We start from the raw sequence: 27,295 nt of genomic DNA on the forward strand, positions 1-27,295 counted from the left end.
AGAGTCAAAACTGACACATTATTATTTCACCCTGGAAAGTGTTAAAAATTGTTGCAGAATAAATAAGGGCTTCATCATGTTGGCAAACTAACTGGTATTAATCGTTTTTCCACAACATTATGCAACATTTGCAAGCATCAAGGTAATCATTGCAGTTCATCTCGGTAACTTTTAGCTTAGATTATTTTAGAGACTTTTAAAGAATAAATTACACATTTTCTCATAAAAGATCATCTAGCTGAAACTCATTTGCAACACACGCTCATGAGTAAAGCACAAGAATTGATTTGCTTTAGTGTGGTTTTCAGTCTAAAAGCACCATTTAACCAATAGATACAATGATCACCACTTTGACTGGGCAACCCTTCATTCAAAGACGTAACCATCAGATAAAATGGTCTGATACATCGTGAGGAATGAATGTGAAATTGAATCATGAAATGTAACTTCATAACAACACTGTGCCAGCAGACGAGAGGGCAAAACAGAACACAAAGAGCCACTTCACAAGTCTCCTCTCTAAACATCAAAATGGCTATGGCAACTGACATTTAGTTGAATGTCATGTCTGATAAAATTCATACTTTTCTATTTATGCTAAACAGTTAATTATGTTTGTGATGACATCAGTTAGCCAATGTCGCCAGAGTAATAAAAACTCTGATGTGAAAGTCAGATTGAGTGTGTAGGTAGTCTGCCCACGACAGAATGGCTCACATTCTCCCTCATGCTAAGTAGTTCCCTATGAATTTGGTACTTGCAGTGGAACTTTGCACTATTGTAGTCTGGCAAAGCAGTCACAGCCAGGATATCCCAGAAAGCAAAGGGCAGGTGAGAGCTTAGTAGTGGGCTAGTCACAAATTAAGCAGAAGGAAACAACTAGCTAAAAATGAGTCATGACAAGAGAACATTTTATCTGAAGAGTACGCATGCTAACATCACTAATACAATATGCTCAAGGCACAATGTTCTTAAGTTTAGCATGACAAGCCGCTAGCATGGCTTCAAAGGTTTTTCTTGTTTATGTGTAATATTCATGTAACTGCACAACTGAGAAATACTCCTTAGAAAAACAACTTCCCTGAACATCATCACAACGAGCTAACAAAATCAATGTGAGCATGCTAATTTTAGCATTTAGCTCAAAGCAAAACTATTCTTAAGTTTAGCATGGCTAAATGTTTGTGGCTTGTTGTGTATAATCCAAGTATAAGTCATTTAGAAAGATAAGTTTGGATGCTTATGTAGTCTCTATGATCATGCTGATGTTATCATGTAGCCGAAGGGAACACTGTTCTTACGTTCAACCTCACTGAGCTGCTAGCATGTCTGCACATCATTGCTCTTGTGTATAACATAAATACAAGTCGATTAAAAACAAAGGTTTGAATCTATCCAAATGCAAAATTGAGAAAATCTAGTTCTTAAGATCAGCCTCACAGAGCAGCTAACGTTGCTGCAAATTCTTAGTCTTGTTTATGTGTATCATCCAAGTATAATCTAAGCGCAGAACTCACATGGTATACTGTACAGCATGTAAGTGTACTTTCAAATCCCAAGACAAGATCAGAAGATGCCACTGGCCGAGAACCTTAAAATATTTATTTTTACATTGGAATGAAGCAAAGGATGGACGCAATGTAACCAAAGGCTTCTGAATCCTGAAATGAATACCCACACAAAGCCTTTGTCTGTGCTCCGTGGTGCGTGGGGAGGAGGCCTGGTGAGTGAGAGTGTGTTGATGCTATCGGGAGTATTCAAATGACTGTAATATAATAAAGAATAATTGTGTTGTTGCATTCCGTACGTGCTCGTGTTTACTGCATTAAACAAGGGCCCATTTCCTGCGGTCCATGTCAGACGTCTCTGGCTTGTTGGATAGCGTTCACATGAAGTTCAGCCTTCTGCTAGCCACTGACACACTCCAGATAAAGTCATGTTATGTAAGTGATATCAGTCTTGCAGGTTTGAATTTGATAATGACCCTCACTAATGATGGTGTAGAGGCTTGAATAAATGATGAATTGAGTCATTATTCGGGTAAACAACCTGCAGACAGATCTCTCCGATGCTAATGTCTATAAATCAAAGTTAATGTAGGAAAATCCAACAATGCAGGAATAAATTGAAGCGGAGAAAAGCACATTCCAGTTACACTCTGATTGCCACGCAGGTTAGTTTGTTTCCAGCGTGGAAAAGAGCGTGGGGCAGTGCTAAAGGAACTTTCCTCAACCCTCAGTGCTGGCATATAAACACACGGCTGCCCTGAGTGCTTTTATGTTTATCCAGCTCCTTGCATCTGGCACATCCCACCAGAACTATTCAGTGTGCAAATTCAATTTGCGAGCTGTAACCAGCAACAGAAGGCTCTTCTGCCGCCGTAATGGTGAAGTGTGCCAGAGTGCGGATCAGTATGGACTTATTGGGTCGTTATCAAAGCACCAGCGACTGATGGGAGAGCTCCGGTCCAAGCAGTATCACTTTGTTTTTATCTGCTTCATTGATGCGTCTATTGTACATTGAATGATCGTTTACAAGTATCTCGATGTCAACACTCATTTTGTTTGTTATAACTTGTCTCTTTCTACCTCTTCACATCTACTTTTTTTTCCTTCTGTCAGTCTATGTGAGAGTTACGATCTCTGTTTTTCCCCCAGAGAAAGTTGTGGAACATCAGATTTATTGAGCATATTGGACTGCAGGACATGCAGACGACTGAAAGGACGTCTCCGAGCACTGTTCCCTGTCTCACTGCTACTGATTTATGTTTAGTAGAAAAATAAACACTTCAGGAATGACAGGGCATGCAGGTGCACATGTTTGGTGTTGATTTCTCTGCCTTTGAATACTTTATGTGCTATGACATAAGCTCATTAATGAATGATCTACTACACAATCAACTAAAAATGCAAACTATTTTCAAGATTTTTTTCTGTCATTTTCTCACGTAAAAATAACACATGTTGTCGAACTTCACAAAAAATGTAAGGAACTCAACTTGGACACCTTGGAAGATAGTATAGACACATTTCAAAACATTTAAAGGTCAAATTTGGGTGACACCAAATGGCCAATGGTCCTGAACCAGACTTATGACCATTCTATCCAGACCCAGGAGCAATTTCTGGTTATTCCATGAGAATACATAACAATCGAATCAAGACCGTATTTTTCCTGGGCGGTTGTGGCTATAAAGCATGGATGATTATTTATTGTGCATGCAAAGTTAACAGGATGGAACAACAGTGCTATAAAGATGCCAGAAAGACGACAGTATGTTGTACCTGACTACTACCACTATTGTCAGGCTAAGACACCTAACCAAAACCAAAGTAGAACTATATACCCTGTGTTACTCTTGCCTTTAATGTGTGTATGCACCATCCATATATACTTCTGTGTGTGTCTACTGTCAATGAAAGCGTCATGGAACAAATGTGTGTGTTTGAGTGTACTGTATAAAGATTAAGATTGACGTCACTGCAGTAGCAAATAACCAAACAGAGATAAATCTGTAATGGATAAATAAACATAAGGATAAATAGATACCGAAGGACACATACTTCATTATTCTGCCCGTGTTTGAATAACTGACAGCCTCTGTGTGTCCCTGCCATGTTTCTTCTCCACGGACAGGACTCAGAAAGAGGCCTTCTGCCGACCGGAGCGCCTGTTCACTGTCACCTCACCTTTGTTGGACAGCATGGAGAGGGGAGAAGCTACGCCTTGTTTCTTTTGTTCCAGAGTTACAACAGGGGTCAAGTTCCCTTCCCAGGCTCTTTCAGCTAAGAGCCGGTATTTACCAGCACGCTAATTTACACATTTAGTATGGCTCTCACTGTCTGGCACCAGGCCAAGTTGTAAAGGAGGGGGGTGGTGCGGGTGAGAGAAGGCAGCCATAAGGGTTTAAGGGGGTTATGCTATTTGGGATGTATAGTAAAAGTCTGATACTTGAGGAACGTGTTGTACACTGGAAACAACTGAAACATTGACTTTAATTTTAACGCGCGTGCCTTCTGTGACCCTCGGCCCGCTCCGTAGTTTAAGAAAATATCAGGAAACCATGGTAACGTTGTGGATCACAGCAGAAACACACTACAAATGGAGAAAGAAAAGTCACTTTTGAATGGAAAGTTGAGCTACATAGCCCTGCCGGGTGGTTTTCTCGAAAGGACCGAGGTAATATGTACGTGCTGCAAAGTGAATTAAGTTTCCTCCGGAGTACCAAGCATAGCGCTGATTCAGAGACCCCACAGAGGACAACATAATAGCTAAATGGTGGCTACAGACTGTAGGTCAGTGAACACTGTGGAGGATGAGGCTCTGCCAGAGCCAAAACGGCCATCTTAGGAGCCTTGTAGAGACCCACTGTAAAAAAGATTCATAACTGTGTCGCAGATTGTTGCAATCACAATGATGTTTACTGTCTTGAATAAATATAATTACATTATTAATTATTAATAATAATTATAACATTATAACTTATAATAAATACACATTGTTTATTTATTATAAACACAATTTATGATTAATTATAAAGCAATCATATTTATCCACCTACAAAAGCTTGAAAAATATCCTTTTTAAGGAACATTTAGAACAGATAAATAATTTGCGATTAAATATTTTAATCGACTGACAGCCCTACTTTAATTACATGTTAAATTGAACTTAAACTTAATATTATTGTTTTCAACTAACCTAATACAGTTATGTGAAATCTGTTGATACATTTAATTAAAGTCAACGTTTAAGTTTTTACAGTGTATTTCCAATTGTAAAAGTATGCCATCTTTATTGAAGTAAACACAATTGAAGTTTTCCAAGCTAATCCCATTTCAAATCATTCCGTACCGAAACAACTAATTTTCGGCAAAGCACATGCCTAGAGTCAGATGAGAAGATCAATATCTTTTACATCTGTGTACGTGCTGTTCACAGTAATGTCTTGGAGGCGTTTCTCTTAGCTTAGCTCAAAAACAAGAATCAGGGGAACACTTCAGCCTCTGTGAATAGTGAGTAATAGTGTGTTAGCATCTCCTTATTTTGTATCATAGAGACGTTGTTAAGATGAAAACAATTTTCCATATGATGTCATTGGACATCTGTTCAGTCACAGGAGACTTAAGGAACCAGTGTTAGGACATGCTTGCAGATAAATCAGACAGGAGAACATAAGTGGAAAACACTGTCGGAATAAGTATAAGAGTCAGTGGGGTGTAGCAGGGAAATATAATTAAGGTCCGCTCTAGATAGAGCTAGATGTTTAAGGAAATATAGTATAGAAATATTGGAAAACGTTTGTTTTTTTGTCTGAAACAGTTTTCCCTACTTTTCCTTCACAGCCAATAAATGCCAAACATCCAGGTTTCCAGTTTTTTACAGTACACTTATGTAAGTTTAACAGTGATTGGCTTCTTAGATAGAGAACACAGAAATACATTTCACAAATTCAAATTAGGGTGGTCACACCTACAACACAAGGGGGGTCAAACATTGCTGTGTTGTTACAATAGGCCAACACATTTTTATGTGAAAGGGACATTTAAAAAAATTAATTCTAACCCTAAACCACATTACTGACTGGCAGGTTCAAAAGTCAGAAAAACGATTGACAATGTTGATGAATGCCTTCTACCTCACCCTTGAGTACACATAAAAAGAACCACTTAATATGGTATAATGGTTATTATGGTTAATGTGGTGCACATTAGTATTTAACATGGGTAAGTGCAGCATTTACCACAGTATTAAGTGTTCTCTTATATCATAGTAATGCGCTCTTGAGGACAGGCTGCAGTTAACAAATCTCATCACGAGGTCCATTCAGTAGCTTTCAATCAAACTACATACTCTTCGTCAACAGATCAAGTTGCCAAGAGAAGTATTACATTTTCAAAACCGAGTTACATCTGCAGATAAAGATCAGCTACCTAATAGACAACACATTCTCATACCTTAACAACAGAATAGGTTGTTTGACAAAAAAACTAAATATTTAAGTGTTCTCTTTAAAGTTAATGTCACACGCGTGGTCAATATTTCAAAATGGCAGAGGTTAGAAAGAAAAATACTTGGTTAGGCTAAGGGAAAGGTGATGGTTAGGGTTAATATAAGTACATTCGTTCAAAGTGTAACCACATGACTAGGTAACCACTTTCTTACAGTACTAATGTAGTTTCGTACGTAACATAAAATACCTCAATATGATGATTTTAGTTTTTACACAGGACCTGGTTATCAGCAACCTGGGTCAAAGTCCTGGATTCAGATTTTCTTTATACTCTTTAACCTTATTTTCTTGCCCAGAAAAAAACTAACATACATTTGGTTCTTTATAGGCTGCGTGTGAAGACGTCCTGTACAGCCAGTTTTTGGGTGAGGACAGCTAGAAATGCACCTGGCAAAGACAGTGTTTTGTCGACTACCCAGAAACGTTCAATACTACATTGGACCAGTCTTTGATACTCCGACTGCATTTGTTATGGAACCTGCACTGTAATAGCTGCTGTCCTTTTAGGCTATATTAAGTTTGTGGTGTGTTAGTGGTGCCTCAGTGTCAGAAATGTTGTTGTCGGAGGGAAATTGGACAAGCTGAGGCGAGCCTGTGCTCACAATCAACCAGGCTGGCATTTCACACCAACAAGGTGAGCTATTAACTTATAACTTTGGCAAAAAGCCCCGAGGGAGGGAGGAAATTTATGTTAACATGCGAAAATCTTACAGGTAACGGACATTACTCACCCCCACACCTAGATACTTTTTGTGTCTCATGACAGATGGATGGGCGGGTGCAGGTTTCACATTGGATCCCGCCAAAGTCTCTCCCTCTCTCTTATCCTCTGCCTTCTTTATCTTTTTCTCTGTTAACTCCCCCTTTTTTTCACAAAATTGTTTTCCACACACATGCATCGGCAGTTAATTATGGGAAGAGATTATGTAAGACTTGATTACGAGGTTCACTCCTTAAGCATTTTGAATCTATGGATAGGATATCGATACATTCTCAGACTGCAAGCATGAATCACTGCTGCACAAATACTCCTTTATAAAATATTCAGAAAAGGCCTCTGCAGGCAAAAATCAACACTGGCATTAACAAGTCATAAACAAGCTGGGCACAACTTTCGAAGTCATTGCATTTTGATTTCTGGAATTTACACAGCGGTTAAATAAGTTGGTGTTTCGATGTATAAATATGCATGTGGGTGGAAGAACATGATCATTTTTTAATGTACATATCTGGACTGCCATCCTAAACACAGAGGGGAATAATGTCCAGAAACCCCTTTAAAGCCTACAATATACATTCAAGTAAGTAGAGCCATAATACAGCTGTGTACAAACTGTTTATGCACAAACATCTATTCATCATTTAGACCTTGAGTCTCAACTGCCTGTAGTTTTTTGTTTTTTGGGAAACCTGGCACCACCCATGTTTCCTGTCATTCTGTTTGGATCCAAGCCCCCTTCCCTATCAATCAGCCATTAAAAAAGCAAACAACAACATGAGGATTTTCTGGCAAAGCCAAAGAACCAGGTCTGCTTTCTATAAACATTCCTCAGAGAGACATGAAGGCATGATAAGAACAAAAAAAAAGAAAACAACATCTTCACCCTCCTAGTTGACCGCTGGCACACACACACACACACACAGACAGGGTACATACTTCACATGGTGTTCACATGGATGCTCAGTTTAATGGGATGCAAAATGCACTTTTACTGACGTTTTAATTGATTTATGTTGATTTAAGTTTATAAAATGTAAATCAGAGCTGACTCATGTCACACTTTGTCCATCACCTTTAACATAGTTATGTTATTTTATTGGGTATCAAAGTAATTATAAAAAAAACAATATATATATACATATATATATATATATATATTTATATATATATACTGTATATATATATATATACTGTATATATATATATATACTGTATATATATATATATACAGTATATATATAAATATATATATATATATATATATATACAGTATATATATATACTGTATATATATATATATATACAGTATATATATATATACTATATATATAGTATATATATATATATATATATATAGTATATATATACAGTATATATATATATATTTATATATATACAGTATATATATATATACTATATATATATATATATATAGTATATATATATATATATATATATATATATATATATATATATATATATATATATAGTATATATATATATATATATATATATATAGTATATCCCATGGGTTCCTCATCATTGGACTTAATTTCCATGATGAAAACATGTTTTAACCTGTCAGTTAAAACCTCAGTAAGTAAACAGGGTGGTGAAATCCCCCACCCACTCCTTTCCTTCCTGGTGGCTGCACCATTGCTTTCCAATAACTTCTAATGTGAGTTGATGCCTTGAGAGCACAGCCAGGAGCTCCTTCCCCAAATCTGCTGTAAATCTCCAAAGAAGCTGTATGCAGTGATGTAATATATGTGACCACAGAGGTTCAAAGTGATGGCATCTTGTCAAAGTCCATTAGACTCACGTCAAAGTACTAAAGTCAGCTACTAAATCCAGGGGAACTGACTAGTGCGGTGTTGGAGGGGAATTTTTTAAATGTGACATCATGAACCCTTAGCCTCTCTCTCTGCCTTCTGAACAAACACACTGAAAGAAGTCAAAACTGAAACTTAGCTTCTGGCTAGCTCAAAACTGTGGGACTACATTAAGTGTTCTACGTTGTTCTACTTCATCTATTGAAAGTGGGCATGATTGTAAATCCTGTAGAGCTAAAATAATTGGTCTTAATGCAATTTGCATTGATCTTTTTAGCAGAATCCCACTTTCCAGTTTCAATATTGTCGGTGACATGTTTGAAATGCTTAGGAAACCACTACTAACTAACTGACGACTAACCCTTCCTCAAACTAAGGCGACACATCCAGACTAACCAGCCCCTTAACTAGTTACACCAATCCTAAATTGAGACTAGACTGGAAAGTAGAGTATCGACTTGAAAATGTTAACCATCAACTAAGTTTACCCCTTACACTCTTTGTATACCAAATTTCACAAACGAAAATGTTGTAGGGGAAATTCAAATCCATTGTTTCTTACCAAAGATTATTTTCCATGGACACTGACCTTAAACTGGGACTGAAATTAAACTGCCTGGCATTAAGGATGCACCTTATTCTACCTCTCCACCAATACACAATATCTTAGCCAGTGAATGTGCAGGCATGGAGGCGACAAAAGCTAAAAAAAGATCTATAGATCTATAGATCTGCATATCCAAAAGCTCTCCACATGGCCTTAACATAACAAATCTTCAGCTGACTCTCATTGCGGGAGCCACATTCGATAAACATCATGCTGCTTGGAAGCCAAAACTGGTCTGTCTGTGAGATGGAACCCTACAAGGGTCAAATAAGGCTGCTTACTTTAAATATGCTTTCACAATATGTCTACTACAGCCATAACGAGAACATTTAAATTGCAATTGGAGAACAATATCATTTAGTGATCAAAAACGGAGAGTCACTTGTCAAACTGAAAAGCCGAGTCAAAGACTGGGAACGTTTATTCCCTCTCTTTCTGATGATGAAAATGCCAACGCAATTTAAGAAAGGCCCATTATACCAAGCTTTAAGCTTGATTGCATAGAGTCATTTATAAGATTAGCCCTCATTACATGTTTGACTATAATGTTCCTCTTTTTAGGGGAATTATGAGAAGTTCCTCTATTTAAGGGGTATTAGACTGTGAGGGTCTACAGAAAGCTGTAGTCTGAGTGTGCTGGCACCACTGGAGGACAAAGGGGCAGAAACAAGGATTGTGGGAAAGTGGTTTCATTTAGAGTTGAGCTTTTCTTGAGTGGAAACCAACAAAGTCAACACAACGTTCTACCCAAAACGTTCAAAAACACACTTGGTGAAACACCAGTTTGAGTTGTAGCACAAAAAAACAACAACAATGAATCTGACAACACTACATCAGTTCTGATTTAATGAATGAGGTGTGATGTGGTCGAAGTCGGTGGGCTTTTTGTCGCTTCTCAACGATACTGAGCTGTTACATCCTTGAAGCAGTAAATTCTAAAGGGGTCCACTGTTCATTTTAAGTGCAACATTAGTCTCCGGATATGCGTTCTTCATACACTCTTTAAACACCTTCCTGTGGGCCCATGACAGCAGTTTCTCACATGCGCCAGGTGACCTGCAAAGTAACCACCATAAGTGAAACATTATAAGCTTTTACTGTGCCTTCATTGGATCCTATTAATCACACTAAGAGCCCAACTGTAATGCATGATGCTCTGGCACGGCTACAGATTATTTACGTGTCTAATGTATTGAAGGCTCACAGTTGGTGCCAGCTTTTAGTACAGAGGACAAAGGGTATGAATAAATTGCTGCGCACATAGAGCATTCTATGAGGATAAAAGGCATTCCAACAATATCACCTAATTTGTATTACATTAGGTGGGCTATGCATGATCCAGGCATTGATTAAGCCTGTGTTGTATATGCAAACTTTGAACTTGAGCATATCATTCAGTGAGTGTTGAAAAATGTCTCACTTTCTTATATTTCAATGTACTTCTATACCCTTGAATCAAGGACCAATGCCAAGTTTCTATCTATCCACCTATACACTCTATCCAGCCCTCCATCCATCCTTCCTTATTGATGAATGAAGGAGAGAGAAAGTAGAAGGACAGGAACAACAGAACAAAGAGAATGACTGAAAAAAGCTGCGTAAAGGAGATTAAGTTTTGGCTGAGACTCTCATCCAGCTTCCGCACTTGTGTTTAACATGGGGAATGTAAACTGAAACAAATGTTCAAGTCTTACAAGAAAAGTTTCACAAATGACAATTATCAAACCCTTGCACAATCCTTAACTTGACCTGTATCAGTGATAAAAAATTAAAACTAACACGCTGTCTACTTCAATAAATATCAATGCAGAGGGTTAGCTGTGTCTTCACGGTCTGAAACCCACATACACCAAGGAATTACGTCAGCAGAGAAGCATGAGAATTAATGCTGGTGGTTTTATATGGTCTACGGACCACTGCCTTATCCAAGAAATTCACTCACACAGAGACGTAGTCAGTCAACACACACCTTTCCAAACTGCCCAGCCCTTCCTACGTGCCCGTACTGTCCGCATGTGTGGGTGTGTGTCTGTGGTCAGGTATCTATCATGAGCCGCATGAAGGAGGGACGGGGGGTTGACTGGAGCACTGTTTCCCTGGCAGATGGTAATGATGAAAAATGTCTTCTCTGAAATCCAGTCCGGCACGGGCTCCCTGCCAGTGGTTGTACACCATTCCCACACAACCAGGAGTCATGGGTACTGCTGCTGCTCTCCAGCAGGACAGTGCTGTTTTACATTTATGTTTGACTGGAATGTTTCCAAGGAATGTGTGGGTACCACATCATACGAGTGACGACAAACCTGATGTCAGATATTGCGTACTCCAGCATATGAGAGATGTTCAAATCCAGTGGTTCCCAAGCGATTTTTAAAGACATATCCCAACAGCTCTATCAGATGAACTCGAGTACCTCATCATCAACACCACCCATCAGCTTCCGAATGTGCGTTTTTAAATGTATCACTTAGTGGATTTTATAAAAAGACTATTCAGGTTTTCATCTGTTGTACTAGTGGTGGAAGTTGGAAAAGTAGCTATTTCAGCCGCTTATTTACTACTTACTTACTACTACTTATTTACTTACTTACTTTGCTTTAGGTTAGATAACGATTTTTTTATTCATTATTTTTAGCTTACTGTTTAGACGTCTCTAATCGATCGCTAACTATCAGTTCCAACACATGTCTTTAAGTTACAGTTGACTTAATATATATTTTATTTTCTTAACAAAATTGTATTTACATTTTCCGTTGAGCTACAACATGATATTTCCATGGAAACTTTGGTTACTACAGATGTCACCCCTATAAGGTAAGTACCAGTGTTTGAAAATCACTGATTTAATCAATACTTTTATAACAAGACTGGTTTACATTTTTAATGAATGTTTTAACTGCTTTTAGCCAAAGTCACAGCCAAAAATGTTCCTTATTTAGCAACCTAACATTTGGGGCCCACCTTGTTCAGGGGGGTCTGCTTTAGAATATAGTTTTAAGACCTAATTGTAGTTAGCCACATTCAAAGTACATCCAAGGCTTATCTTTCATAGTTCAATGTGGCAGTGGCAACACTCTATCTTCCAAAACAAAAAAGAGTTCATTAGGAACCCAGACATTCTCACAGACAGACAGGGTTGACAGGAGAAATCACAGTTGTCAGCATATAGTACTACCTCAAAACTCTCCTTAAGAATTTGTTCAACGTTTTCACACTGTGCACTTATTCCTTTTCTCCCCAATTTGAAGCAAATTGGAGGCAATTGTGACTCACTCTAAGTGCCAAAAATTCCCAAGAAACTGCCGGGTTTTCTCAGGCCTGGGGCGGTGTTTTCTCCGCAACAACTTGTGCAAGGTCCTATTGTGAAACACTGCAGCTGAGTTCATGAGCTGCAGACAAACCAACATTGAAATCAGTGGAAGAAAGCTTATATTCCTTTTCTTCAGAAATTCAACTCAGATATTAATTTCTACTATAAAAGACTGAGGGCAGTTTATTTTCTAAACTGTGCTTTGGCCTCTGGGTAAAAAAAAAAGGTTAGTTAAAATACAGTAAAAACATGCACACATGCACGCTACAGTACTTCAATAGGTGCTGAGAACAGATATAAGCCACCACTCTCATTCCAGCAATGACCATTGTGCCACCAACCACAAAACATGGTAAGCCAAGGAGACCACACACAGACACAGCACCCCAGAAACAAACAGTGCTTTACAGTACATACAACGTCTACAGTAATGCAACAAAAGCAAGTTCCAATCCAGCTCTCTTATATGCCTCTTCACACACATTCCTGTAATGCATTCAGCTACACTGAAGAAGCACAATGCACTGTGTTGTGCAATCATCCCAACATGATGATTGTATTACTTTTTAGTCAAAAAAATCCACACATTCTACTGTATGAATGCAAGGAAAAACTGGACATACAGTAGGACTGCTCATATGCCATACATGCCTCAAACAACAGGCATAGAGCGCTTTTCCAAATCAAGCCATAATGCGGAGGGTTTGCTCTGAACCAGAGCGAAGACAACACTTGGGACAGCTCGGTGTTCCGATACCAGACAAGCAGCAGCTCCCCCCCCCCCCCCCCCCCCCCCCCATACAACCACACAGTCCTTACCTGAAACACTGCGGTGGCCATCCTGTGTCAGTGTGTGTGTGTGTGTGTGTGTGTGTGTGTGTGTGTGTGTGTGTGTGTGTGTGTGTGTGTGTGTGTGTGTGTATGTGTCGTTCTGTCTCGGACTCTTTGGTTCTCTCTTTGTGTTTTAGTGCTGCATCGTCCTTATCCACTCTGTGCAGCAGAGAGGCTTTTTCTCTGCGCTCCGACCAGATGGCTAAAGCTAAATCCACTCACTGTTACCTTGGTGCAGCGCGGAGCTGGAGGAGTGTACAAGTGTGTGTGTGTGTCAAAGAGAGAGAGAGAGTATGTGTGTGATTCAGGCTCCAGGCTAATAGGTCTGGCAAGTCTCTCCCTCTCTCACTCCTCCTCCTCCTCCAAGAAAATGAGCATAAAAATGTCTAAAGAGTCTTTATGTGAGGGGGAGAAGTGCAGCCAAAGGCAAATCTTAACATCCCACAACTGGAAACGGCGCAGTGCAGCACTCAGCGCTGAATAAGCAGGCAAAGTCCGGCTACAGGCGATTTCCCTCTCTTTCTCTGCCTGGTTTTTCTCCTCCCTCTTGTTCAGTCCATTTTCAGCCTCCTCCCAAAACAGGGGAGACACATGAGTGTAACGAGAAAGGAGAAAAAATATTGAAGTGAATTTCCCAGGGAGATCAGGGGGAACGGGACTTGAGCACGGGAAACAAAAGCACAGCTCTTTTCTTCCTCTGTCTTTCTCTGAAACACACACACACACACACACACACACACACACACACACACACACACACACACACACACACACACACACACACACACACACACACACACACACACACACACACACACACACACACACACCTTCCTCACAAGCTCATTCTTTATTCGCTCCTTGTTATCAGCTTCTCAAGTTACAGGTTAAATATGAGTTTCCCCCCCCCAACCCCCCCCCCCCCCCTTCACCCGCCTTTTCTGTCTGTTTCCCTCTTTCTTTGACTTTCCCTCTCTCACACACTCACACAAACACACTCACTTTACAGCTGCACGAGAGAGAGAGTACTGTACCATGAATGAATCCATTGACTTCCCGGCAACTCCAAAGTCAGACAGTGTCAGCAGCAGCGTGTAGATACATACTTAGCTATCGGTCTCTCTGCTCGCAGATACAATTATTCATGAGGGCCTTATTCCAAGAGTCCAGTCTCGTTTTGATATGCTAATTTCATGAGATATGGAAGTTTAAAACTTCACAACAATTCAAAGTTAATTACAACTTGATGAGGAAACGGTTGATTACAGTAGCCGGACCCTTATCTAACTCCTAGGGACCAATACTTATATTTGTTAATCATATTTAAATTAGATTGTATTCAACATTTTGTGCTTGTCTTTTTTTAAAGATTGCTTTTGGGCCACCAGTTCCTTTATAGTAAAGATTGGAAAGGAGGAACATAGGGGATGACATATGAAATCCCAAAAAGGAAAGTTCTCTCAATAAATAGAAAAATAGAAATGATGTCACTTGAAATCAAATGAATGGAATCTGAAAAATGTCCCCAATACCAAACATGTCTCCAGTTGAGAAAACTATGTTTGCTACAATTATCAGTCAACATAGTAATGTCTAACCATTTGAATTTCATCCCCAAAATTGAAATATTAGCTCTAAAACACTGGCTTCAATGTCACGTGGAATCAAAATGAGCATCAGGTTGTACATAAAGTACAGTAAGCACTCTGGCATTTTAATTTGTTTCCTCCAGTAGCAGACAAAGGGGCATTACTGAAGAATGTTTGGTACAAATTTGTAGCACATTAAGTACCACGCCTCAACATGGAAAGAATGGTTGCCGTCTTTGATGTTGCTCTGAAGTAATTACACGGAGGGTACTTCTAAAAGAAACACCTTTAGCTGGAGCTGTGTTCTCCAGATGTCGGCCCAGTAAGCGATATTTTATTCGCTATTAATGACAAGGGCCAGGAAGGAAGCGAGGGCTGCCACAGAGGAGACGTATGGCACCAAAACAACATGCTTGTTTGTGTGAGATGCATACCTTCATGTCGGGATCAGGCTGAACTTTAGGAGCGGGAATCCCCTTGTCTTTGTTTTTCCATGTGGGTATGAGTTAATGCATTCAGCGCTCTGTGTTGCTACACTGCAATGCAATTATGCATGAAGCACCAACAGTTACGCTATCTGTCGGGATTGCAAAGCATGAGAAAGTAATCCGTCTGTATTTGAGGCCAATTTGTTTCTCTTAGTCTAGTCTATTTCCTGTGACCTGGCTTCTATTACCTTCATCATCTTGTGACTGCTGTCTATCATCTGAAGGCTAATGATCCTTTGTTCTGCATGAGAAAATTATCATTTCAAGTAAATTGGACCATGGACTTGGTGCTGGATCCCCAACATCATCAACATCAACATGGAACCTGTACTGTACGTATACAATCCAACTGGAGTGTTAACATTAAAAACTAGGTGGAAATGTTTAAACTAGATAGACAGATAGACAGATAGATAGATAGATAGATAGATAGACAGACAGACAGACAGACAGACAGACAGACAGACAGACAGACAGACAGACAGACAGACAGACAGACAGACAGACAGACAGACAGACAGACAGACAGACAGACAGACAGACAGACAGACAGACAGACAGACAGACAGACAGACAGACAGACAGACAGACAGACAGACAGACAGACAGACAGACAGACAGACAGACAGACAGACAGACAGACAGAGACAGACAGACAGACAGACAGACAGACAGATAGATAGATAGATAGATAGATAGATAGATAGATAGATAGATAGATAGATAGATAGATAGATAGATAGATAGATAGATAGATAGATAGATAGATAGATAGATAGATAGATAGATAGATAGATAGATAGATAGATAGATGGATAGATAAATGGATGGATGGATGGATGGATGGATGGATGGATGGATGGATGGATGGATGGATGGATGGATGGATGGATGGATGGATGGATGGATGGATGGATGGATGGATGGATGGATGGATGGATGGATGGATGGATGGATGGATGGATGGATGGATGGATGGATGGATGGATGGATGGATGGATGGATGGATGGATGGATGGATGGATAGATAGATAGATAGATAGATAGATAGATAGATAGATAGATAGATAGATAGATAGATAGATAGATAGATAGATAGATAGATAGATAGATAGATAGATAGATAGATAGATAGATAGATAGATAGAGAGGTAGATAGATAAATAGAGAGACAGACAGACAGACAGACAGACAGACACACACACACACACAGACAGACAGACAGACAGACAGACAGACAGACACACACACACACACACACACACACACACACACATACAGACAGACAGACAGATAGATAGATAGATTGATTGATAGAAGTACTTTATTAATCCCAATATTGGATTTTTTTTCGTTGCAGCAGCATAAAAACAAGGCAATGTAGTTACAATAAAATAAAATAGCATTTGAAAAGAAGAAAGTAAAAAATATACATTTGGGACAAAAAGAAATGTACACAAAATATAAACAAAAACAAACTATAAAGCAGGATATGATATGTACAAATTGGATTCATTGGTCCATTAGAGTGGTGCATTGATGACATATTTTTGTGGGCTGACCCGGACGTTTGTGTCGCAAAGGCTCCCTCAGCTAAAAGCAATGAGAAGATAATAAGCTCTGTGGCAAACACACATTTATGATACTTATCACGTTTTGTTTAGCCGGATAATCTCCAGGTATAACAGCACTTTGGGAATTGTGATGCATAAATGTTATCGCCAGAAGTAAAAAGCTAACTTGTGTCAGCGTGATGACGTTTAGTAGTTTTTCTGATACTTGTTTTTATGACATGTAGAAGCTTCAAATATTCACAAGTGGAGTATTTACTGATGTTTATCTATACAGCTTCTTTTAAACACTGACCTTATTTGCAGTTGGTTGAATGACATGGAATGCAAGAGACAAGGACAGAAAAGATACAAAACAAGTACAATAATCATCTTGGGAAACGTGACATAGAGAGGAACAGTTGATGATGGAAAAACTAAGGATAAGATAGACAAAAAGTGAGGGACATAGAGAGAGCAGGCTGTCGGGTGAGGTCCAGTTTCATAAGTCTGACTCAGGCTTTCCCAGGCAACAGCAGAGCCGAGCAGCTCACTGTCCCCCAGCGGCCAGTGGAACGTTTCCCCCACGCCCTGCAGCGTATACAGACCAGATTTAACATGGATTTTTCTCCTTGACGGTCATGATTAGACAGCCGGAGCCCAGACACAGTGGAAGGCGAGAGATGGAAATTGAAAAGAGTTGGACAGGCTGCAGATATATGGGCGGGGATCTTGAATAACAAACGTCTCCTTCAGAATATACTGAGGAGGTGTCGAATCATTTCACACAGCTGTTGTATTCAGGGAAGATTAGTGATACCGGAAAAGGGGGTGCTTGCTCAGCAACTGTTCCTTGTGAATAAAAAAAGGATTACAATCTTTGTAGGGCAATTACATTTCCAGTAATTTATGCAATGGCATGCTCAACAAAGTTATTCCCTTAACGTATTCCTTCCACCGCTGTCTTCCTCTTAAAGTTGGCCCATTGTTGACATTCTTTCCAGAAACTCTTGATTACTCCATCATGTTAAAGGCTGGGCGTTCCTGTTTGTTTTTTCTGCTGTATCTATGCACATGGAGCTACCATGCAGTTACTAAATACATGGCCATAAGCCAGTGCTGGTTGTGTAACCGATTTACTCACACACTGGAACAGGGAGAGATGACAGATGATTGTTGTTGTTTTCCATGAAGACTACAGATCAGTAGGCCTCAGTTTCGTTTCTCTGATCCACAACCGTTTCTTTTAAGCTTGTAACTGAGCTGCACCAGTATTTTGCTTTTGTGGTCAAAGTTAAAGCTGCACAGATAGTTATTGTTGCACTGGATTAAATTAGGTATATGTATTGTGAAAGGTGTCTTGCTCAACAAAACCACAAAGAACTATCACTTAATGAGCTGTTTTGGTTTGATCTCAACAGTCTAATAAACACAGTGCCAGAAATGTGTGTTTGCTGCATGTGTAAATATCTAACTTTTAGCCGAACAAATCAGACTTTTGAGGACTATATTGGCGATTGGCAGGGTTGCCTGCCGATAAATAAACATTGCCAATAAATATATGTCCAATAACACAACAATAAAAAGTTGTATTTTTAGCAGCTCTGATTCAGCGAGCAAACAGAGCTAAAGTTGCATTGGTTTAACATCTAACTCTGTTTTTTGGGTTCCAGTCCAGAAATGCTAACATATTGCCCAACATCTTAACCTTTAAGATAGTGTGATAACTTTATAAGGCCATAATATATCAATGTTGTGTGTACATCCTGTTTGCTGCCCCCCACTGGCAAAAAAAATGCAGCTTAGTGCAGCTATTTTCTCCAGGAATGCACTACCTTTAACCTTTCAATACATCTCGAAAAATAACAACATTTCCCTGCAAATATATAATAAACTCAGTGAATCATTCTCCTCATGATATGAAACTAATCTTGTTGAAACTAAAATAAGAAACATCATTTCTCAAATTAGAGCTTGTATGATTTATCCCGTGCTTGTGTTGTTGTGTTCCTGCAACGGTTGCTGTCCTGAGGAGGAGGGCAGAGCAGGGAGCATGTGTTCTGTCCTGTGACTGCTAATTCAATTAGCCTCAGAGCTGTCAGCCTGCTCTGTATTTGATCAGACTCTGAGCCGCTAACTTAAAAATACAGTACGTACAGACACTATGGAAGAGACCCAGGGGAATAGTTTGATTATGACGCCACCCCAACCATGTTTTCCCTCACTCGTTCCTAGCCCCTCAGTCTGTCTCAGCGATATGATTTTCACATGTTTTCCCTTAACATAAGTTCACCCCCCCTCTTCTGCTCCCCCTCTTACTGTAACTCCCGTTTCTCACTATCTGCAGAGTCGCCGCCGCTTGGAAGAGGAAGGAAGTTGTTAATGTTGTTACTGGGATTCAATACCACACAGACATATTTGAAACTTCACCTGGGGTTATATTATGGCTCCTGTCCTTACAGGCAAAGAACAATGTGTTGCGTCTTTCTATGAATGGCTGGTCTCCAGTTTCTCTATCGCTCTGTAACCTTTCGGAAAGAATCAAGATTATAGAGCACTAAAATACAGATACATTTTTTAGGGAGGCTGTACAATTGAAATAAGCTGGGACAACACCTTCAAAATCATAAGAAATACTGAAAGTGTATAAGGAGTTTAAGTAAGGAAAACATCATGAAGTCTTACGAGCATCAGAGATATAGACAGAACTTCAATCTGAGAGGAACGAATGAATGAGCTTTTAACAGCAGGTACTCACAGTTCTCTGCCGTTATGACTAACATCCTGAGAGCCCTTAACTGTGCCACAGATACAGCACTAAGTGACACAGTGACACATCTTTCAAAGTGTCCAATTATGTTGGCGTGATAAATCAGTGCTGGAGCAACGTGTGGTATCTAAAGGAAGTCACTGAATCAGGAGGATGAGGTGAATCATGCCTTAAGAAAGGGGCAATTGAGCGTGAGGGAATAAAAATACATTTAACCAAAGTTTAAGTATGCTAAATGTAATTTTTGGAATACTTAATTGAGATATCCATCATTGATCAACAGACATTTATTAAATACAATTTTAAATAAGCAATTCATTGTATAAGTCTGTGATGTCAAACATGGATAGTGTTTACCAAATTCACCTTTTGACTTGAATGGCAATTTGCAATCAAAACACATGGGATTCCTTTTTTTTTATCAGGGATTTAGTCATAAAAGCAAAAAAAAGATTTGCTTTTGACCTGATGGTGGCACTAGATGGAGAATGAACGGATCACCAACTCTGATCTTGAGAGGAATGTGGAATTCATGTCGATAAGTGTTGAGACAATCCAGTCAGAACCACAAATGTCAATCTCAAAAGTTAGAGGTTAATTTAAGTCATTAAGGTCCACCATCGTTTAACCATCAAAATGAACACAGTATTATTAATGTAAAAAATAAATGGGAAAAATAATTATCTTGCAATATAGCAGTAGTAGACTGGGAACAAATGTGCAAAAACATTCATAATACTACCAACTCAAACTACTGGAAAGAATACACATGGACGATTTTAATTTGTTACTTCAAGACACCCACATTCAAAGTAAATATAAACAAAACCTTACTTCAAAATGCTGGAAAGAATGTGGTGAGCAGAAGGCCAACCATGCTCATATATTTTGGGCCTTTAATGTTTTGGGTGGCTTCTGGGAAACAGTTTTAAGAGAAATGTCAAATATCTTTGGCATTTCTCTAAAAAAGAACCCATTAACTCAATTACTGGGGAAAACACCAGAGGCAATTAAAAAAAAAAGAGTCATACCTATTTCTTGTGATAAGAATAGCAATCATTTAACAAATAACAAGGAATTGGCTAAAAGATAATAACTAAATTAACTCACAATGGAAGAATCTAGTAACTGAAATTTAAGGTATGGAGAAAACAACTATAAGAATTAGAAACCAGATGCATGTCTTTGAGGAAAGATGGGAAAATGGGTAGAACACTCTAATGAGGATGTATAGTATTAATATTGTATCCATTCTTTTATTTGTATTATTATTATAACTATTTTTTCATCTCAGATTTTTCAACTGTTATGAATTGAATGTATGTACCTAGAATAATTTCATAAAATGCAAATAAAAGAAGCCCAAAAAAAAGGATTCACCATCGTGAGAACATTAAGAAGATTCCAAAGTGTTATGGCAATCCATCCAATAATGTAAAGATATTCCAGCATAGGCAAAAGTGATAATTGGACAATTGGATTGTCTAGTTAGTGCTAGATTTAGCCTTTAGCTAAAAATTCCTTCTCTAATCTGAAGTTATGCTGCTTCTTCTATCTTAGATTATTGTAAAGGTAAAAGCTTTATGTTTTGAACAGTTGTGACTTAGGCATAGAGTTCTATCCTGCAGAGGAAGTATGGCCTCTCCAAAGACTGCTGGCTTTGTGCATGAAGCTCCTGGTGACCAGACACCTACTGTCTGAATCTATAAATCCAAGATGCACCAACAGGTGAGGGCCATCTGCATTCCCAATATTCTCTTCAAAAACACACCTCACGTGTGTGGCTACAGGTGTTTGGATGTGTCTAAAACTTGGACTCAGTAAAAAATGATAGATATATAGTTTGCTTTATTCTCTACCGCACCAAAGACTTTCAATCTCCAGATGATTGCTCAGAAATGTTAGAAATGTCTGGAAACAGTTGCCACTAAGATGCTTGCAGTGCCAGAAGGAATGCTTGTTTGAATCCAATAGGTATGTAGTTTTAACCAGTAATGGAGAAAGCTTAGGTTATCAATCGTGTGTCCTCTACTTTGATTGATTATCCTTATTTTAGGCAATCTACTGTTTGAATTCCTCATTAAGGTCTGTTCTCATGTGTTTGAATGGTGATCATTAGGCAAGCTTGAAAAGACCCGGAGCGACCCCACAACCGGTGTTCTTTAAAAGTGTTTCCACATTCAGGGATACAAAGAGTTGGCCAACACGATGAGCAAGATGAGGACATATCCATCAGCAAGCTGCAGTTCTCTAATTGAAGCATGTTGTGCTCAATGAGTGGAACTGAAGGGGTCACAAATAACAACCTGAAATAACAAAAACACAGAGTGGAGGCCGGCAGCACAAAGAAACATCGGGATTTTTCTCCAAACACACATTCGGAGAAATGCAGTAGCTGGGTAAAATGAAAACAAAAGCTTCATCATTTTGGAGTGTGGAATGAGAAACTAGCGGAGTGAAAGTGTGTGCGTGTTCTTCCACTTTGCTTTCTCAGAGCCCCTTCCTCATTAACGCAGGAACATGGTAGTTTCCTTCTCAAAACACACTCGACAGGCAACGAAGGATCAGTGAAATCTAATAGGTTGTTCTCAGCACCTCAGCGTGTTCCTGGCTTTAAGTGTTCCCAATCCAGTAAAACCGTGCTGTATCAGCAGGGGCTCATACGCATTTCAGCCTATTGTAGTGATCAGATATTCATTTTTATGTGTTGGCTAATATGTAACATAACATTTTAGAGGAGAATCAACAATTGAAGAATAAATAAATCGAGATTAATCAGCTGGTCACAGCACACAATATTTAACATGTATATATTGTAACATGTCACATTTACTTCTTATGTTTGTATATATTGTTTCATTTTATCATTTAATTTGTTTTACACTAATTTGTTATGCTTTGATAAATATTTATTAACATTTTTTTGTTATTTTTTATTCTCAAACTGTCCTTAAACCCAATTTCATCCTGGGATAAATAGTGTTTGATAATTCTGAATAACTTTATTAGGGTTCACATATTATGTGCTTGACCACTCCTCTTGATTAAATGTTTGTTAGATTTAGTTATATAAAGAATAATAAAGATTGAATTGTACTGGCTTCATTTGATATTCTGTATTATCCCACCATTGTTTTTTTATAATATAGCTTTTACTGATAAAAATGTAGACATAAAGCATGTTATATTCTCTAACGGAGTACATTTTTTACATTTTACATGTAACGTAAAATTTGTAAGAGGATTTTTTTTAAGTTATCATAAAAAAGGCTGGTCTAAACAGTTCAGTTTCACTCAGGTTTTACAATCCATATTAGTTCAGCACAATGAAAATTACATATCATTATGGATAATTCCAGTCAGGTCAGTAAAAATGATCAAACTTATGCATAGTTATACTTTTAATCAATTTAAAAATGCCATTATAACATTCGATTTAGCTAAAGCATGTCAATGAACGGAGGTAGCAATAAGAGCCCAGGGTTCAAAAGGATAAGGCGAAGTGTTGCTGCCATAAACAACAGAGACCACAAACCACAACTGAAGGGAAATTATTTTTTACAGAATGTTTATACGGAATGTCACACTGAAACGGGAAATTTGTTTTAACTGCACAGAACAGGAAGAGAATGTTGTAGATTTGGGAAAGATTAGAACTTGGGGTTCACCTCATTGTACAATTTAAATGCAGAGTGAAAGTAGAAAAAGGTCAGTAGAGACAAGACGTGTCTCTCTTCCATTCCTAACAAAATGTCACTCAATTGTCCCTCCAGGCACCCTTACAGTCAAGACCAAAGATAACCAAAACGTGGATGTATTCATCTTGTACCGTGCCTACTTTTAGAGTATCATAACATGTCAGGTATGGGATTATTTTGCAGACGATCATATTCAAAATATGACCAATCTTTTTGTATAAAGTTCAGTTTTGACCCAAGACAAAGCTAAAATGGAGCCTGAAACTGAATATGTTACAAACATGACCAAACACATAATCTATCCACAGGTTGATACCATGCCAATATTGTATTTATTTTATAGCTTCAACTGCCTTTTTAGATAAACATACAGGTACAAATATCCACATATTAACACAGTTTTTATAATAATTGAAGCCTGAATGCAATAGCCATGAATAAAAGCTAACGGAATGCTATAAACAATCATACATACTACAAACTACATCACGGTCACATGGCTTTGCAACACCACCGCTAAGCTAAAGGTGGCTAATGTTAATGTGATCATATTTAGTACTCTTAATTAGCTATGTGTTAGCAACCTCCATTTTTAAGACACGTAAAAGTTTCCGACGTCATCCAGTAGGGTATCTCCTGACCTATTGTATGTCGTAGGACAATCAGTGAAAATCTCTTGAGCTTATACACACCTGATTTTGGAAATCTAACCAAAAACTCCTTAAAAAACCTCGACAATAGGCTTAGTGCTAAACTGCTAACTCTTTTCCAGGGTTAGGACTCATTCCTGCAGCACTCCGTTACAAGGTTTGTTTGAGAAAATAGCACGAGTGTGACTAAGGCCTCACCATTGAAGCTCTCACAGCAACACAGTCGAAAACACATCCTACTACTGTGAGCTCAATTTCAGGCAAAGAAGCAAGACGTATGAAAGAAATGACAGCTAAGGTATTCAGCACAAATGTACACACATTTGGAAAAGTTGACCTTGAAATCCTTGCTGCCTAATATTTTCTCTCTGGATCCCTCCTGTCAGCACTCAGGAGTGAAATGTTACTGACAAGGTTTAAAGAATTTTTCACATCCAGTTGAGAGCAAACACACAAAAGGGTGGGACACACACACATGTTCACAAACTTACATAAGCCGGACCATTTGTTTGCAGTTGCCAGGTTAAATATGGGCCACATATTAGTCTTATCTGGAGACAGAGATTGATAACTGTAGTGTGTACTTGGGATAAAGCTCAGAGTTATGATCAGGAGTTCAGATTCCTAACATGCATGGTCATATATGAGCTTTATCAGGGTTTTTTTTTAAATAAATAATTCATAGGCCTGACTGAGAGGCGATTGGGATCAAGCTTGACCCTGTCGTGGTCACTCCCTTGTTTTTCATCTCGGGCTTGTTAGCAAATTGCTTCCTGCCAACCCTATGACATTTTTTTGGTTGAAATGTTTAGAAAAGGAAATGCTACTGTGATTTTTGGAGATGGAACGTTCCACATTTGTTATATATAGACATTGGGAGTTTGTTCTGGGCTCCTTTAACGTCTCCTATCACAATTTTGACCCGCCACTTCCTGAAATTCAAAAGTTATCAACAAGTACGCTGTGTGGACTTTCATATCACAGTCACAATTTGTTCTGCAACACAGCCACATCAAAAAAGTAGTGGATGAACACAGAGGAAAAAATGCATTTTGCACCTTAGGATAAAGCTAAAAATGGACCCAGGAGTCTTTTTTCCAAATAGTGAAACCTTTTCTGGTAAATACTTCCCTACCTTTTGAGACATTTCATGAGAAAAAGGGGTGCAACAAATGACATTGATTTATAATTGGAAGCTTTCGAAGTTTTGAATAAGCCTTGAATATCTGTCTTAACATTTTATGATGTGATCATTCTTCAATAATGGGGAGAATGTCTTTTTTAAATTTTTTATAGTAGCTATATAAATGTAACTGGGTTGTTGGATTGCTGCTCAACCAACCCATTAATAAAGGGGCATGTTTCCATACGTGTGTCACGAGCAAATGTTATTCTTAAAGGGCTGAACCACCAAGATATATGGATTGCAGCAGAATATTTTGTTACATAAAAACACCATGAATTATGGAAATTATTAAAAATTAATGTTTACTTTAGGACTTTACTACACTCTGGAGTTATTGGAAATCGCAGAAGCCAGAAGCAATCATTTAACAGCCATAACTAGAATCTAATTCTGCAAAAATATTAGTAATAAGGTGTTCTTATGTTGATTTAAGATATGAACGTTTTTAATAAAGCCTCAGACTATTTGGTGCAGCCCTAACATTAGTTCCACATGCAGTATGGCGCCATTGTTTCACCTCACTTTTGAATCGTGCAAATGTTTTGGATTACAAAAAGCATGTCATTCACCCTAGGTGTTTTCGGGATGGAGGCAAAAGTCTCATTTTCTCAACACCTGGGAAATAAAATGAAACTGCATGCCTGGATACCACTGAAGGTTAGTGGTTAATGAAAATAGCTTGCCTTCTCTCATTCTGGTAAACCTATCCATTAAAACCTGTAACTGTACTGAAACTTCTGGTGGTAAAAGTGACGTTAATAATGCATTTCGAAGAGAAAATGAAAAAGGTGTCATTGGCTGGGCTAATCATTTATATCACTACTCTAAAAAATGTTCTACTAGTCTGCCCTGCATGGCTGGCTAAAGCTCCCCCCCCCCTCCTGAGCATGGCTTGCCTGCCCTGCACCCCTGGCATTTCCTGTGAGTAAAAGAGGGATTGGGCAAAGCTGGCAAGCAGCACCCATTTCAGTAATGGATACCAGATGAAGGGTGCATATATTCGAGGGTGTGCACATGAACTGTATATGTGCGTGTGAGTTCACGTGCTCATGCGTGCAAATCCTCCCGTAAACCCCTCCTGGCAGTCGTACTTTTACACAAAACACACGACCTTCCCTCTTGAACAGCCCTGCAGGAACTTCATCTGTTTTCCCTCCCACTTTCTTCTACGTGCCCTTTGTCTTTTCAAAACAAGATGAATCAAACCTCGGCTCCATCCAGAGGTCTTTTATTTTTAGACGCAGGGCGATGTGCGAGTCTGTCCAATATAAACACATTCGGGTACAAGGAGCACTTGTTTAGACATTCTCAAGATTTTTTTGCAGAACATAAACTCCCTAGACTCCACCTACTGCAACATCGGCATGTACTGTATATCGCTCACATACAGAGGAGTAGCTGACTCCACCTAAACATAATATTTCCTCCTGATAAGCTCAGATGGATTTCAAAGGACGACTTCCGATGGTCTAAGGGTCTTGTGTTCTTTTTCAATGTGCAAGGCGTATCCGGTGCTTGAGCAAGAAACTGCAGATAACTTTGAAATATGACGTTTGTGTCTCTTTTTTAACAAGATGTTTTTACTCTTACCTTGACTTCACATTTCTTGTGGCAGGCTATGCGGCACACTAGAGAAAACAGAAGAGAAAAAATTAACTTCACAGCTCGTAAACATTTCCCAAACATTGTTGACGAATCCAAACACTGTGGTCCAGCATGATTCATGACAGTCGAGTTGTCAAGGAGGTGTAAAAAGCAAGATCTCCATTGAAATTCCAGAGTGTTTGTCCTGTGGTAGAACTCAAATATCCTCTACTGTTGGTTGGCTCTCATTGCTACAAAAATAACATGCATGGTTTCACAATACCTTCTACTCAAGAAAAAGTTATGATCACTGTGAAGAACACATTGTCACTATTGCGAATGCCACATGGTGAAAGGCAACACATTCAAACACACAGTCATTGTGGTTAGAGCACGCACTACAATTACTTCACAGTTATATTTTTGCCATACAATTTGTAAAATAATCACTCAAATCATTATTTTG

General features: G+C 38.7%; 1 protein-coding gene across 11 annotated transcripts in view; it reads right to left on the reverse strand.

Annotated features, from left to right (window-relative positions):
* The window catches only part of tns1b (tensin 1b), a 188,262-nt gene that overhangs the window by 88,924 nt on the left and 72,043 nt on the right, over positions 1 to 27,295 (reverse strand). For 9 of the 11 annotated variants that reach the window (XM_063888454.1, XM_063888451.1, XM_063888455.1 and 6 more), the window contains exon 3: positions 26,836 to 26,873. In XM_063888454.1, coding sequence (XP_063744524.1) covers positions 26,836 to 26,873 — 38 coding nt within the window. Of the gene's footprint in view, positions 1 to 13,302; positions 13,934 to 26,835; positions 26,874 to 27,295 lie in introns of those variants that run through there. The other 2 variants (XM_063888461.1, XM_063888459.1) reach the window with 1 other exon arrangement.

The sequence above is a fragment of the Eleginops maclovinus genome, chromosome 7 (assembly GCF_036324505.1).
Source record: "Eleginops maclovinus isolate JMC-PN-2008 ecotype Puerto Natales chromosome 7, JC_Emac_rtc_rv5, whole genome shotgun sequence".
In the NCBI taxonomy this organism is placed as follows: Eukaryota; Metazoa; Chordata; class Actinopteri; order Perciformes; family Eleginopidae; genus Eleginops; species Eleginops maclovinus.